The following is a 17536-nucleotide window of genomic DNA, read 5'->3' as shown; positions in this document are numbered from 1 at the left end:
CCAGTCATGATAAACTCTGGGGAAAAAACTATCTAATTCGTATTCGTAAAAATGATCCTTTAATGTTTAATCACAGAAAATTCAAAAGCATTTCCTTGCACTCACTTTTTTCAATATGAATTCCTACCATCATGGTAACACCCTGAATTTTTAATCATCTGAGAAGTCTAACTCACAGGGCCCTATTGTCCTCTTTGCTGTGTGAAAACAGCAGCCATGTACAGAAACTTTTACTTTCCATGGACAGCTATGAGTAGTCGGTCACTTGTGTAATCTAATACATATATTCAGGCTGTGATAACTCTTGAGAGTCCAAAGTCATGGATCCGAATACCATTAAGCTAGTTACTGACATATAACAAAAAGGTAATTTGTCTCTCAAACAGTTTAAAACATATGTATATGATCAGAGATAACAGGCAGAGAGGGAGGGGAAAAAATGAGTCAGTACTGATCAGTATGATGACTAATGGCCTAACTAATTTCCAGATATATGACTGTCCTGGTTTGGCCTAAACCAGGCCGATTTTCCTTTCAGTGATTTTTACTTTCAGCTAAGTCTCCTCTAAGTAACTGCACTTTCTGAAACTAACTGCATGTTTTTGCAGACAGTGTCTGCTTCCAGGACTGATAACGCTCGAAGTTTGTAGTTATCACTGAGGCACCGGTAGGGATGTTGTGCAGAAAGGCTCTTGCTGTACTTATTCTTCAGAGAAACCAAGGAAAAAGACTAGTCAAGTGCAGTAGTGGGAAGGGGGGAAAGAGAGAACGAGGAGATCAATCTGTATACAGTCTCTCTCCCTTTTCCCTTTCCCTTTCCCTCTGGGGGGAGGTGGGGGGATAACAGAGGGCATCTGCCGCAGGTTTAATCGCCAGCCCAGCTTTAAACCGTGACAATGACTTAGTGAATTTAGGTGTGTCCTAAAGGTTACATAGCAGATGTATAATAAAAAGGAATCTAAAGTGAGAAGGCATTTAAAAAATAGCAGGAGGACACAAAGTTAAGTTGGTGCTTACCCATTAACTACTCATATTCAATAATTCATTTTTAAAGACAGCATATCATTAAGTATTATATAACATAAAGGCAGATTAAAATGTAAAGTAATCACCAGTAGTTTTCAACTAGGAGTCAAGAGGGGTACTTATGGAGTAGGCTCTACCCCACCTATCACAGAACTTAGTGTTACACCACATTCATCTTTCCAGTAATGCATTAAAATTTGTAACTAACATTCATCTCATGGTTTTTCTTTCTTTTCTTCTCCAGGGAAAAAAAATATAGAATGAAAACTAAGTTTGTAAAGTCAAAGAAATGCACTTAAAAATGGGGTTCCAAAGAGAGTTCATTTCAAAGTTTTAGGCTGGCCAGCAAAACAGCTTTTTCAATGACATTGATAACTTTACCTTTACTGTATAAAACCACATTACACTAGAGGATTGAAGTTGCAAGCAGAAGTCTTTAGTCAGAATTCTAGATTATTTTTAGGCAATCTAGGGCCAGGTCATTAAGCACCTTGAACATAAGGACAAATTGCTACATTTGAGTTGTGCTATGGGAAGCCAATGTAAAGTACAGAGAGCAGGGTTTGATGTGTTTGAAATAACCTTACTGAGTACGCTGTGAGAGCAGCAGTTCCCAAGCACGAAAAGCTTCATGTAATATTCCAAGCAATTCCTAGGGCCCAGAAGCTATGAAAACGAGGAAAACATGAACGTGGAGAAAACATGAATGGAATTGCCTAGGCAATGAAGGGGCTATTAACAACTGCAGTGATTCAAGCTTCCTTAAGAATTTCTGTGAGTATTCCTAAACCTACAACACGAGCCTATACCTTCAGTTATAATGGCTCCACAGTTATGGACTCTTCTATATGCCTTCTTCATCCTACCAGTGAGAGCTGAGTGGAGCTGAAGTTCAGCTTCAGCTTGCTGTTCGTATTTAGGAGGCAGGCCACTTTTGCAGAACTCTTTAAGGCAGATGCAGGAAAGGATATATAAGACTTCGTAACATCTGCATGAGACTCATACCTTTGCCATGGTCTGCAGAAAAGTTCACCTAATAGCCACATATATACGCTTTCCATAAATAGCATAAATAGCATTTTTATCCTTGCTGATTCCATAAGCAAACGACATAATAGTGGAACAACAGTTTCACTGGATGTGTTCCTCCAAAAGATGGCCCCTCAGACTATCTTGGCACATTTACAATTATACCCTCTTCTTTTCTAGGGGAAAAGAGGGAATCTAATAGTGTCATATGCTGCAGAGAATGAAAAAGGGTGAATACAGGTAACAACTGGCATTTAACTGCTTTCCTAGTGCAGAAGTCAATAGACTGTTCTTAAAAATTATTTTCAATTTAAACACACTGTCAGTTATCTCTTTTTCTTTCCAGCGTGGAGGGGAATTAAAATTTAATACTCCCATTCTGAAAAAAAATACAAACTTGGTTTAACCTAATTTTTTATTCCCATTATGTTCAACAATTAAGTAGAAGTTACAGAAACCTTTCCAAAAGCATGGAAGAATTCTACTAATATAGACTTTCACTAACTCTTGTGCTGTAAATACAATTTTTCTATTACAATCAACTTTTTTGAAGATTAATATCAAAAATCTGTGTCTGAAATAGGCCTGAAAGACTGAAGGACATAGTTAAAATGCATACTTGACTGTCTCATAACACAGACAGACTAAATAGCCAGAGTTGTAAGCTAGGAAAGTATTATTGACCAAATAAATATCTTCTAATATGTTCATGGCAAAAAGCAGAAAAATCCACTGACAGATCATTATGAACACAAAATCACACTAAGCAGATAGCATCTATTTTGGGGCTGTCCCTTACTCTAAATTATGCTAATTCTCTACAAACTTTAAGTGTATTCTCTCAAGAAACTTTTCAAGTAGTGAACCTTTATAATAAATTAACCTATAAATCAGTAATCCTTCAGTACTTCTGCTTCATAACTATATCACTCGGGACCACATACCCTTCTTCAGTTCTAAAAGGAATGACTTGCAACTAGCTTTCAACTGTACATCTTTGAGCTGCTTCTGAGTGTTCTTTAGTAATTGCCCTTGAAAGCCTCAGATTTTACAACATGATCTTCTGACATAAATATCACTGAGGTAACAAGTTGCACACCTTTGAGGGCTTTTTTCCCAGCAGACACAAAGGACAAATATTATATAAGAATATAACATAAAACCAGCCTTACTGAGTCAGACCAATAGTTACTAGCCCAGTATCCCATCTCCAACAGCAGCCAGTAACAGATGACTAGGTAAGAGTAAAAATAGAGTTACCATGTAGTGAAACATGCCCCAAATACTCTCTAAGTCTTCAGCAATCTAGCTCCTGAATCTTTTTTAGTTGTGATTTACCTTTTTTGAGGAGACCAGAAGGGCATACAGAATTCAAGATGCAGGAGCATTATCGATACATATAGTTGCATAATATGTAATTGCACTCTGGTTTTTGTTCTCTGTTCCTCTCCTGACAATTCTTTACACTCACGTTTGGTTAACTGAGCACTGAGTTGATATTTCAGTGGAACAAACCACGACTGCTCTATCATTGACAATTTGTACTTAAGCAGTTTCTACAGGCACAGTCAGATATTGTACTCTGCCGTGCTGAAACATCAAACAAATATTAAAGAAATATTTGTTTGGGGTTTGGGGTTTTGCCATTAAAAAGGCAATGGGTGCATAGAAAATACAGATATAGAAAATATAACAAAAAATCGGGGCAATTTTACAATAATAAGCAACAGATACAAACCACCAACTATCACTGGAATTATTTTGTAAAAGTTTTTGCTACTTTCTAAATAGCTTCCAGATATGATTAAAAATTAAAGTAGCATAGAAACATAATGAAAAAAGACTGTGATTGAGCCTTTTCTCTTTTTATACGACTTACTTTGATCTGAGCAAGGGAATCACCAACTTTCAGAAGTTTTTCATTGTAATACCACTCTGGCAGTCGAGGCTTATATTTGTTCCAAATATTAAACAAAGTATTTGCTCTAAAAGAGATACAGGAGAAAACGTTTCAGATTAAACTGGCAGTAGACCTGACATAACAAGTAAACAAATCAGGAAAAATGCAAATTGTGAAAACTCCTTTCTTCCAAATCTATTTGAACCTTTACACATTTCAAAACAAGTGATCATTAAAACTGGATTTAACACGTAGCCAAGGACATTTCTGGGTTTCATTTCCGTCACCAGTTTTTATCACATATTTCAAATAAGAGGAATTTTCTCCTATGTAAATTCTTATTAAAATGCCTGAGTATTAATCCTCTTGCATTGTTCAAACATGCTCACAATTGAAAAATCTGTCCCACTTTTCAGCTACTATTTGAGAGGTTCTCTTTGAAGAAACAAGTTGATATTTTAAAGAAACTCAATGTATTACAGCTCAGAGCAATTATTGGACTTGAAACTACAAACGCTAAGAGCGGGAAAAGAGATCCCAAAATAACAATGCATGTCAGGTAGCAGCAAACTTGAGAACTGGTAGGCATGGAATAAACCACAGAGCTATAGAGTATGTGGAGCTATGGTATATACAGCTATAGAGCTCATGGTGTATAGAGCTATACCATGAATCATGAAAGAATAAAGTCATTAGAAAGCCTCTAGCTTTTTTCATGTAAATATTCAGGAATTTTAAATCATAAAGGATAGGATTCAGAGAGGAGCAAATGACACATTTGTTAAAACAGAAAGGATTTTGTGGCAATAGCTGCAATGCTCTTCTGTTGCCTCTGCCTGTTATTCTAGCCACAGTTGTCACCAAGGATGACTTTGTGTAACAAATTACTTATTTGGCTGAACCAGCAAGCCTCCCATAAACGGTAACCAGCTCTAAGCAGTTTGCCTCCTCTACAGAGGAACTGACTACATCACACCAGTATTATAGTCCCTACTGACTGCTGTTTGATGGGCTAGAGCTCTTATGTGTACGACTTTCCCACCCTAGACATCTTTAAGAAAGCTATGTTCCAACTGGAAAACAATAACCGATCAGACAGACTAATAATAAGCACAGGGATTTTTCAAAATAATTCTGTTACCAAATTATTAATAGTATTGACAGTGTTCACAGTGCCAGGCATCTCTTACCTTTATTCTCTTAACAAATCACTTGTACAGAAACCTCAGCAAAGAGTGCCTTGTGAAACCACAACAGCTAAATTATTCACAGCAATGTATGAGGAAGGAGAACAACTGAAGAGAGAGGAATTAATGTTTGAAAATAACTGTCTAGCTGAATTCTCACATGTAAACCTTATGCTTACTGGTGTGAGGTAGCTGGAACTTTTCAATCTCTTAAGACAGTGATGGTAGACTAGAATGCAAGACACACTCTTAAACTGTTCCCTGACATTCAGGAACTTGGAATCCATTCTCACAGTCTCACAGACAGCTCTTCATTTCAGCTTATAAGAAGGCTCCCAATAAAAAAAAAAAAAAAGCACAATAAGTAACATCATTTTTTCCACACAGAAAGCTGCGAGCCACCTTCACATTTCAAGGTGAAACAGATGGCTGTATGAGAAACATGTCAAAATGATCTTTACATCAAAGAATTACAACAATCATAATCCTTTTTTTCTAAAAGTACCATCTCAGCAGAATTCTCAGTTCCTGAAAGCAATCAGCAAAGACATAAGTAGGACATTCTAGAGGTGTATCCTGAAGGAAAAGTGCAGTAACAGCACAAACTAGGCCAAAAGCAATAATCTGAATAAAATGTTCTAAAGCATTATGTTTTTAAAAGAAATCATAGCCCAGTCAAATGAAGAGCACCTTCCAAAGAGGGAATGAGACCCTCCTGGTCCATCCATAAGCAAGTAACAGTCTGGGTGGCTACTGACTTCTTACACTGAGAGGAGTATCCCACTCCAGTTAATAGGGATAAATCTGCAAAGAGGCTCCAAAGTGAAGGAATCTCTCAGGCATCTCAGCAGAGTTCCCTTGGACTATCAAGGGAAGAAGTTTAGGAAAAGACTTTCAGAGTCCAAGAGGTTTGATGGATACTACCAAGTGTGTGTGGGGGGTGGGGGGGGAGGTGGAGAAAGAAGGAAAAAAATGTAATTATCAGGTTGTAAGGCTGTAAAGTAATTGATAGTAAGAATGATTGTGGATAAAGCTCTGGAAGGTGAGACTAATAAACTTCTTTAAGATTGATCAGCTGGAAAGTCCCCAGTGAAGGTCATCTTAATTTTTTGTTTTGAATGTTCATATTAACACATGAGATTCTTAGATGTAATAAACAAGTAACAAACCTGTAATAAACTAGTTTAGTAAAGCAGTGACAAATCTGACTAGACTTTCAACTTCAATGGGAAGATTAAGGTAAACTATATCTGCTACAATGCCATGATTAACTACAAGTGAGTTCATGACACAGGAATGTTTCTTTGACACAGACAAAGGAGGAGAGTGAGACACTTCCCAAACAGCTCATCAGCCTTTCCTTTAAACAGGCTGTAGGACACCAGAGTAACAAGTTAAGCAAGTGAATCCTCAAAAATATACTGGCCTGTCAGAGCTCAGAGGTGAAGTTTCTTAATTTCCAACCACTCTATGAATAATAAAAAAAAAAACCCTAAAGTCAACTCATAATGGTATGCATAGGATAAGGCCCACGTGGCTATACTTCTGGGCCAAAAGTCTTTACTACAGGTAGTAAATGATTCTCTAATACTGATCAAAACAGGTCTTATTAAATAAGGGTGGTAAGCCACACAACATGAGATAAAATCAATAGTTCAAGCTCATCCTTTTATGGCCGCGTTGCCAAGAGAAATGGATTAAAACAACTTCTCGTTCAGTTGAAGGAAAAACACTTTTGATTGCTACTTCTTCCGATTGAAAACATTCATGATTCCAGTACAGGGCAGGTCCTCAGTAATTTTTGTTTCTTGCATTAGAACACTGTAAGTGCCTAAATTACGGCCTTACTGTTGACTTATCAACACCAAATGCTGACAGCATTGGAGGAATGACGCTGACAATTTTACTTTTCTAAACAGAACGTACTTGCCATTTGGAAGCTGGTTTTCTTGCTCCTCTAATAACAAGAACACTTTGATCTCAACCCATGCCAGGAAAAGTAGCTTGACAAATGACACAGCAAGAAGTCTTTAGAGCATTTAGGAAAGCATCTGTAATAGCCATTACCTTCAGAAATTCCTAGGAACAACTAGACTAAGGCTGGTTCTGCAAGCAGCACATGCTCCAATTTTGAGTTATGAATCAATGAGAGGCAAGGGAGAAACAACCCTGAAATTTCACAATCACAAATAAATATCCATGACTTTGCTAGCTGCCTGAATATATGCTAACAATCAGAATTCCAGTCTTATACCTCTGTACTGCCCCTATACAAATGAAGAATGCTGGAGGATGCAGAGCTTCTGGGAGCTTCATGTTACACAACGTTCTCAATGCCCTGGGGTTTCGGTACAGATCTTTACTACCAGTGACTTCTGGGATCAAGAACCATGTAGCATTAGTTCTCATCTCCATGATGAACGCTGCAGAATTCTTTGGACGATAAATGTTCTCATGCCAGCTGAGTTATGTATGGACATGGGTCACATCCACAAAATATCAGTTTGAAAAAGAGCCTACTCAGGTCAATATATTCCAGAGGGTAAAGAAAGGCTTGGAGACACTGTTCATAAAAACCGGTAACTTGGCATGATATTTGCAAACAGATCAGATTCAGCATGCCCAGCTCCCACCTAGAGGATACAATGAATGTGTAGAAGATACAGTGAATGTGTTCATTATCAGCAAGTGGCTCCCGGAGCGGGTGGCGACGCGGGGGCGGCGAGAGGGCGGTGGCGCAGCCCCTACCCGCGGCGGTGCAGGTCGTGCTGCTGCGGCTTGGCCTCCCCCGCGCGTCCCAGCCGCCGCAGGAAGCCCAGGACGTCCCGCAGCTCGGCCTCGAAGCTGTCTACCACCGGGTTGCCCGGCGCCACGGCCCCGAAGAAAGCAGCCGGCGGGGGCCGCGGCAGCGAGGCGGGGAGCGGCGGCCCGGCGGGTTCCGCCATGCTCCGGCCCGGCCGCGGCGTGAACGCGGCGGCGTCGCCAGGCAACGGCCTTGGGCAACGGCCCCGCGGGGCGCCCGGGGTAGGCGGCGGCCGTGGAGGGCCCTGGGGCCCGGCTGCGGCGCTGGCGGCTCCCGCGGAACCCCCCGCTCCAGGAGGAGCGGCGGCGGGATGAAATCTGCTTTCATCCCCTGGGGAGGGGGTCTGCGGCTCGGGGGTCGGGTTGTAGCCCCCGCAGGGCGAGCGAGGGGTCTCCCACAGCCGGAGGGGTACGAGCCGCCAGTCCTCGCACCTCTCTCCAGCGGGTGAAAGAGCCATTTTCTCTCTCTGAGGCCACGCACTGCCAAGAGGCGGCTGAAGAAGCTTCACGGGCACTGTGCGCCATGGCATGGCAGCAGCTAGGACCGTCGCTAGCAAAAGGCATTGCAGTATCGAAACTGTTTGCCATGGGAAGGGTGCTGGAGGAGGCTTGGACAGGGCCAGGAGGTACCTTATGGGATGGGGTTTCAATAACTGTATTTCATCAGGGATGTCGTTTTGAACTTACCGATTGCATCACTGAGCCTGCCTACTGCACAGCTGCAGATAAGAAAGTGTGCTAACCCTTGTATCTATTAAAAAAAAGGTGGCAAACTAGGAAACAGCCAGGCCATGTTTATCAATGTTATAGGAGGCGGCCATAGCAACCTGTGTGTTTTCAAGTTCTTTTATAGGCATTATGGTAAAGGGGTTTGGGAGGGATGTGAAGGAAACCAGCTATGTTGCCACGTTCGTCGTCACGATGAGCATAACAGACAGTTTAATTGAAAACATGAAAGGGAAAGCTTAGAAATGTGGTGAGTGAGCGATGAATCCCGGCAGTCAGGGCCAGGTGGAGGCTGTTTCTTGACGTTGAATGGAAAAGGATCAATATGGAGGGGTAAAGTGAAGAAGTACCTGAAAAGTGCGTCCAAGTAATTCATAGATGATAGTAAAGGAACTATCCTTTGGATGACCGGAGAGACAGCATCAGCATCCTGAATGATGGGAACCAGAAAATACTGCATTAGCCAGGCCAGAGAAATGATGTGGGCATCATTTAGATACTATGAGGAGTATACAAAATTTTTAATTCATTTATGACTAACATGTCTGACTCACTTTACACACTGATTTTGTATTGTTGCCTGCTGAGAGTTGTGTGGATTCATCACTCAACAGGTATGGTGTGACTACAGAAGGTGTTAGCAGGAATCATTACAGGCGATTCATATGTGTGGAGTTAATTCCAGCGACAACAGCTATGCATTTAGGTGGGAGCAAAGGGCTGAGTGGAAGAGGGAGTGGGTTCCTCAGATTTCTGTGGAGGCAGTCGAAAACAAAGCCTGCAATGAAAAGGCATGACACAAAGGTGCTGATGCTGGGATTTAGAAATCACTGGGTACAGAGACAAATTTTACAAGACAACTGAAATATGAGAACTTGGCTTGGAGAGCAATTACCGCTACACTTGAAGACTTTGCCTGTGCTTTGCTATGCTTACCAAAGAGCTCCCTGTGATGGATTCCAGATGACTAATAAACACAGGCCTCTTGTGAAAGGCAGCTCGTGCCACTGTGAGTACTGCTGGTGGCATCTGTTTCAAGCCCCGATGAAGATATTAGCTGGTTTGCCTCACTAGATGGTGCTGTATCCCAAAGGGCTGACCTTCACATTCGTGGGGATGCAGAGACGTGCCCCTAACAGAGCAGCAGTGCCTAGAAGCTTCAAGGGGAACTTGGGAGACTGGAAACGAGACTGCTGAGTAAAACTTTGCATATCTCTCATCTTTGGCTAGCAGATGGTGGACTGAATGTAACATTAGCAGTTTGAGTTAGTGTTTCAGCCATAGAAATTAAGTCAAAGAAAACAACAAGAGAAAGGGAGTACAGCTATTTCCCAAAGGGTAAGATTAGAGAACTATGTAAAGATAAAGCTTTAACCACTGGGAGGTTAACCAGGGTGTGGCTGATCAGCCAGCTCATGAAGAATGTTCAGTCTAAAATTCCTGGGTCAGAGCTCGACAGGGTCCAAGTATGCACTCCCTGCTAAGTGGAGGTTTAGTGTAAGGAGGGCAGTTCTGACCCTCTCAGCACCCAGGGTGGAAAGTCATGGAGAACCATAGCAAGTATCTACACTGCAGCAAGCATTACGGCATGTATGTTATTTCATTTTTGGATCCTTACAATATTGATTCCTATTTTACTGTTCTGTAGAAGACTCAAATTTACACTTCAGATAATCTCCATCTAACATTTAATGGGTCGAACATTTAATGGGTCCCAAAGTCAAAAAGGCTTATCACTAAATGAATAGAACTTTTTAACTTCAGAAAGATTATAGGCTTCTCCAGAAGCCTTCAGCATGCATAATCTGATGTTTACAGAGCAAAGCTTCATGTATACAAAACAGTAAGAGAGTGACAGCTATTGAAGTTGCAACCATGATAGGAGAATTTCCTCAAAAAACGGGGTATACATATCAGTACCTATATGACTTGGAAACTTTACAGTGATTCTTTGGATTACATGCGTTTTACACCCTAAATATGAATTACACCCTACATATGAATTATACCCTAAAAAAATGTGATTTGTTGATTGGAAGGTTAATGAGTTATTCATGATTGGTAGGTAAACATTTACATAGTAATCTGAATTACAGTAAAATTAGGGAGAAAGCAGGTGAGATTATGGAGAGTTGGCACAGACAGGATCCCAAGAAATCGAATTTAGGTAAATCCATTGACACAAGCAGAGAGGTCATAGCAAGCTGTGATTTAATACCACCAGGTCAGATAGGAGGAAGCTGCCTCAGAAATAGATGGACCCACAAAGCGTTAACCTTGTAAAAACCCTTATAGGAAGTGTCTGTTCTCATGGCTATAGGGCCAAGAGTATACTTGAGTCGGAAAGGGGAAAAACTTTGCTGCTAACCCATCGAGCTGCCTGCTTACTTCTTGTGTGTCTGTTCCACTTGTATGAATAGCAGCAGTTACTAAGAGCAAACAAAGAGGGGAAACACTGCATGATCACAGCAGAGTTGGGCAGGAAGAGTGTCCGGTGGTATCAGGGTACAGGGGCTGAGGTAACGTCTGCCGAGCCCTATTCAATACATCAATCAAAGTTTGTTTCCTAAGAGTAATTCTGAGATGCATGTTCAGATCCCTTCCTAGGATGCTTGTAGCAAATGTACAGCTGAATTATGGTGCCTATAGATTTTGCTGTTTGATATTCAGAGACAAAGAGGCAGTCATGGATGCTGTATTACCAGACTTCCGGAGGGTAACTTGACAGTCCTCAGAGATGAAAGAGCTAAATTTATGTCATCTCTTCCTTGACGTTTTTAGGAAAAGAAGTTTGAGTTGAGGTGATTCTGAGTCATCAATTAGCGTCTTCAGGCTGATAGGCTAATGAAGACATGGGACGTTAAAATAATGTTTAACGTATTTATGGATTAGCGTATTCAGAACTGGGATCTGCATTTACTCTACTTGCGGTATGCCTGCCTGGTCTTGAGTGCCAGTGGGAATCCACAGTTCTCCCCCTTTGAGTGGGAGTGCATTGTTGGCTTTAAAAAATAGAAGTAACTCTAGAGAAAGAAGCGGTAGCAGGTATGTGCTGATTCTTGTGGAGAAATTCAGTTTGTGAGTTAGGCAAAGAAAACAAGGTCAAGGAAACAAAATATCTTATATGACAATACAGCATTTGCTATTCACATGATATAGAGGAATCAGATATGATACGAAAGAATATCTCTAAGTTGCCCAATAAAAGTCCTTAAAAAGCCATCAGATAGCTGGAAGAGGTGAACTAAGTTGCCGAATGCCAGAAGTACACTTTATAAATGTGATGAAGTTGTCCAACAGGAGGAGAAAAAGGAAGAACTTCTACTAAGCTTAAAAGAGGCAAACAGCTTGGTGGAATCAAGGTACCTTTCAAATAACTAACTGTACAGGAAGCAGAGAGGTGCAGCAGATGTGCAAGTTTATTGCTATCACCATCTGTGGCACTTGTCTATACCTACAACTGATGAGACAGGTATGAGAATACAGGGCTTTTATGGGCAGCTATGAGGGATTACACTGTCATCATTTCCTTCCCATCCTTCTGCCCTTTGTGCTTTAGGGCTGTTTGGTAGAGCTGCTTGTGGCTTACTGATAGTGTCTTTAGACTCAGATGCCTTACTTAAATCTGCCTTTACATTCAAACAGAATTTGTGGATGTCTACCCTTATCTAACGGCTACCTGCTGCCTTTCAATTGAGAAGTTAGTAAGGAGATGAGAGACACACTGTCATGTTTTGTGAGCATGTCTTTTTTGATGTGCAATGAAGAAACATGTCCTGAATTAGGCAGGTACATGCCTCACTGCAAAGGTAGGGAAATGTGAAAAGATGGTGGAAATGGCTTATTTAGGACACAATACAGATAGTGTTTCAAACAAAGCAGCAGATCAAGTCCTTTACTGAGATGGTGACACATATTTGTAAAGTATTCCAGCGCCGTTCCTGTCACTGAGCAGTATATGAAATTTATCAAACAGTGGAATGGTCTCTGCACTCTGGAACATACATTAACAAAGTAGCTGAAACTTGTGAATCTTTTGACAAGCAATTGATGGTCTCTTCAGATACACGGAAAGCAGATCTGGGACAGTTTTAATGCAAGTGAATGCTAAGAGAAGGAAAATGCTAAGTTTTTACCTGAAAACAATTCTTGGCTTCCTTTCTGATCTAATGGGTCGGTGTAGCAAGAGGAAGAGAAAAAAGTAATCAACATGAGAAAGAACTGCAATGACTGAGAACTGCGCAGTGCCAGGTTCTTACAGAGCTGCGTTCGAGTTTGGGGTGACAGTTGTCACTGTGTTTTGGTTATATCATATGAAAGATTTCAGTGCCACATTCTAAAGATGAAGTGTAAGCTTTCAAGGTTATAATATAGAAGTAATATTTTTTTTAATGTGAGTGTGAATGCTCACAAAAAGGTTTTCTCAGTTTCTTTTTGTCATTAGAGAAATATTCTTAGGCATACAGATTAATTTCAGTTGATTTACAGAAAATGTGTTATATGGGAGAAGTGATCTTGTTCAGTTGATTTTTTTTTTCCCCCAAGAAAGTGTAGGAATGTGTAATATTTGTGTGAACAATCTGTGAGATTTGACTCACCCACTCAGGCTGTATTGTTATGCATTGAGTGGGTTAACCAGTCGTTGAGGAGGGAGATGCAGCAGTTTTTTTATATAGCTGCCTGAGTTTGTAAGAGGTTTAAGTTGAAACAACAAATTCTGAGATCTGCTTTATGGACTTAAGTACCTAAAGTAGCAGCTGAACACATCGAAGTCCATTAGTGACTTTCCAAAAGATGTAACTTTTCTTCAGTGAGACAGTTTGCCTAAAATCCATGTTATTTTCTTTATTTGATTAAGATATGCTTTATTCCAGTTTACAAGTATATTCTACTCAAGTAGTTATCAATTGATACAGCTTATTTTGGAAAGACTTCCAGAGACCTGCAAATATTTCTTCTGAGAATGTACTAGACAGACCATGGAGGTAAATGCCTTGTCTCACTCAAAGATCTTGTCTCAAATCTCAGGAAGCTGTAAGGGTTCTTCTAATGAAGAAGCTATGCCTAAGGCTAGTTTAGAGCAACAGTAAAGAAGTCTCATTCAAAAGCCCTGTAAATCCCTTCCAATCATGAAAAGGTGAAAATCTGAACAAGATTTTTAGTGATGTGCATGAAAGCTGCATCTTAGAAACACACTAAAAATGCAGAACACTTAGCTGTATGTATTAAAACTTAGAGGGAGGCCTGAGCTAAAGACAATATCCAATTTATTGAGCAGAGAGACAGGCAAGATGGTTATATTTTCTATGGAATGTGAGAAAAGAAATAGCAGAAATGGACCATGGAAATTGTTTCTATTTTAGCTGCATTCAGCTTAAGCGGATTGCTACGCATCTAGTAGTTAAGATTCGATTTTGGAAAAAAAGTAGTGACATGTTTTGTTTAAAATCATCATGCATTTTCTTCATTTCACAAAGATTCTCAAGACACACTTTAAATGAGAGGAAGTATAGCCTATTCCAAGAAACAAATTAGTTCTGAAGACCTTCCCAAATCTCTCTTGAAGCCAAATATGACAGTGCATTTTAATTCATATTCTCCTGATGCATATTTGCTGTTATAATTCTGAGCTGCTACAAATGCTGTAAATAGAAATCATCTTGGGGAAATAACACTACTGTTTGTATATATAACTCCTGAGTAGCCAAATGCATCCTTATCATAACACTTTCTCTGTTGTGCATTTGGTCTGGGAGTACTCACAGGATCAAAATAGACTCTTCTAGGAATTAACCATTGGCAACAAACAAAGGGAGACCTAAAATAGCCTGGTGATGACCTCCACTATTTTTAGATCAATGCATTTCTGTTCAGGCCATTTCTTATTGCGTTATAGTGTGAATTTTGAAACTTTTTGGAATCATTGCTTCCATTTTCCATTTATTTCACACCCAGGTCAAAGCATCTGCTGACTGAGGTTTGTTCAAGCAGCTGACAGAAATTGTTTTGGGCAACAGCCTGACCTTGGACTAGGAGATTTAGCAGCCTAGAAGTCAGCAGTAGAAAATTACATAATGTGGAAGAGTAGTTATTTGTTAGTTATTAAGCCTTGCTTATTCAGGGAAGTAGAAACAATATCTTGTCTTCACATAGTTACTTGGATATTTCATATTTTTCAACAATACTTTTTTTTATTACTCTATGTAATTATATTTTCTAGGTTATTCTTTCTAATAATATATACCATTCTGAGCTTTTGGTATATATTATTATATTATCTTGGTATATATTATTTCTAATAATATTATTTCTAATAATCATATATGCAATTATGTCATTGTAAACTTTTATCTCAGTACTTCAGCATTTTAGAAAATTAATGTTTAAGAAAAAGTAATCGTTTTGCATTCTACATATATGTGGGAAGGTTATTTGTCTGGTTTCTAGAATAGTGGAACATAAGCATGTTGGCTTTATTTCAGTTGAAGTAAAAATTAGAATAATTTCTTTTTAGAGCAATTGGTGCTGTTGCCTGGTTATATTTTATGAAATAAAAACTGTCCAGAAACAGGATTATATGTTTATCAGTATACCTATAGAAATGAAGATGCTGGATCATTAAATTCCTAGTAGGGCTGTAGGAAAAGCTATAATATCAAAAAGTATAATGACACTAAAGGAGAGTAAATAGTTGCTAGAAGGAAGATTAAAATCCCAGACTTGCAACCAGCTGCTAACAAGAATGGGTAGAAGTACAGGTGTTTCCCGCAGGGATTCTGACTTCTTTTGCTGGTAAACCACTGGTTGCCACTGATACATAAGCCTGCAGAAATTAAGCTGGAGAACAGAAGCAGATCTGTTAGAGCTAATATGGCTGAAGTAAGCCTTTCTTTAGCCTTTTTTTTCCTTAACACTTTAAAGGGCAGACCATTATTTTCAGCGTTAGTTTCAAAAGGAGGAGTAGTATGCAAATACTTGATGGGAGTGGAGCACCTTTATTAAATAAAATAAAATACTCTTACTGCTGCTTGGTTCTGCATCTCATAACCAATGTTTCAAGTGATTTCTAGTTTTGACTGCAATAGGTTTGAAATAGCTGATACTTTTATTTCTCTTTCTTCTTTTTCTAAGCCACCCTTGTTTGCTATGCATTTTTATTATGATTTCTATTTAATGCCTAGGATTTTTTTCTGTTTTGATTTTTTTCAGATTGTCTTTTTACTAAAAGTTTTGGCTAGGGCTTATATTTAGCAACATTTAGTCTACTTTAAAAATACTTTAGAATTTTGTAATACTTTATTAAAATGATATTAAATGTCAATAGAGTAACTTGGAAACACTGTTTTATCAATCAGAATGAGATAATTTGATCCTTATTCCTCAGACAGAAAGACCCTCCACAAAATTGTAAACATGCCTTTCTTAATAGGCAGACTAAGTGAAGTTTATTAGCTGTACATTTGAACTTCTCTCTGATGCAGAGAGAACTTGGATGGAGTAGTATTCCAGGACTAAGCTGGACTTGTGAAACTTTAGGCTGAGAGCTCTCTCTTTTGAGATGGACTTGTGAAACTTTAGGCTGAGAGCTCTCTCTTTTGAGATGAACAAAAAGGAATGCAGAGAAAGGGAAGCAGTAAAAGATACATACCCATATAAAATACCAAAACAATAATGAAATAAAGGTCTTGGTTATTTGTAATTCAATAAAGTTTAGCTTATGTGCCTTAACATACACTTTCATCTATCATCAAAGTGTAACAAAGAAAAAAATTAATAAAACAGTATTGGCAAATAATCTGTAATATGTAGTCTGTTGGGAATCCCTATTTGAGAAACGTGATGTGATTTTTGGAAAGTTATGTGAGTGAAAAATTCTTCAATCATCTTATTAATTTGAGATCTTATACATGACATTTTTCAGGTCTGTTTTCAATATCCCTATTATAGATTTTTAGAGAAAAAAAGGCAATAGGTCCTAATTCTTTCAGTTTTATCATTCTATTAAAGTCTTAAACCACCAAGCTGACAACTCTTACAGTATCAATTTTCTAATGAACAAGAGAGTTTTACTTCCCATTCTCCAAAGATTACTCTGAACCCATGGAATTAGCCCCTTACAAATATATCAGTTGTACCATCCATTCCTGTAGCACAGCAATTTATATTGCCATTTTATAGAAAGCAAAAGACAATTATCTACATTATATATACAATTACATACATTTCTGGTCAGGATACTATCAGTCTGTTCTTTACGGTTTTTATTTTCATCCAAGAGATACTCTAAATAAAATTGTAATCTTTACCCTTTTCTCCCTCAGAATTTCAAAGTAGAAAGATTGAACTATTGCCTTTTCTCTACATGATGGCACTTCAGGAAAAACAGAAATTCCTATCAGCACTTTACCATGTTTAATTGATGCAAAAATAAAAAGCGTGTAGACCTTGGCCACACAAATGTAGAAGAAACTTTGGTAGCAAGTTTTGAAAATTTTGCTAAAATGCTTTCAAGTGGACATATGACTCTTCATCTATTAGGTATAGATATATTAAAATGGCTAATTTTTACTCAGTCATCTACTTTGTGTACTCTGGCATGTCTGTTACATTTAGAGACAAAAGCACGGTATTTACCTTTGTAGAACCAAAGTAAGTGAGCTAGATATGATTCCTTCTTCTGTATTGTTAGCAATAGAGTTGCTTAATAAATTATCCTTAAAGGAGCAAACTTTGTTATGTTGTACCTGTATAATTCCATTATAAGACTTACAGAATGAGTCCTTAAAGAAGGTAGACACAACTTCACTGAGACAAAGCATTATACATCCATCTGAGTTAGCACAAAGGTAACTTAAATACAATTTAG

At 38.9% G+C, this 17536-nt stretch overlaps 1 protein-coding gene across 1 annotated transcript in view; it reads right to left on the bottom strand.

Annotated features, from left to right (window-relative positions):
• CFAP54 (cilia and flagella associated protein 54) overlaps positions 1–8087 on the bottom strand; it is a 123303-nt gene extending 115216 nt beyond the window's left edge. The window contains 2 exon segments of the mRNA XM_068401872.1: positions 3935–4040; positions 7891–8087. Coding sequence (XP_068257973.1) covers positions 3935–4040; positions 7891–8087 — 303 coding nt within the window.
• Positions 8088–17536: the final 9449 nt, after the last annotated feature.

The sequence above is a fragment of the Nyctibius grandis genome, chromosome 5, assembly GCF_013368605.1.
Source record: "Nyctibius grandis isolate bNycGra1 chromosome 5, bNycGra1.pri, whole genome shotgun sequence".
Taxonomy (NCBI): Eukaryota; Metazoa; Chordata; class Aves; order Nyctibiiformes; family Nyctibiidae; genus Nyctibius; species Nyctibius grandis.
The sequence above is the reverse complement of the archived record's forward strand: the minus strand, read 5'-3'. Positions and strand labels throughout refer to the sequence as shown.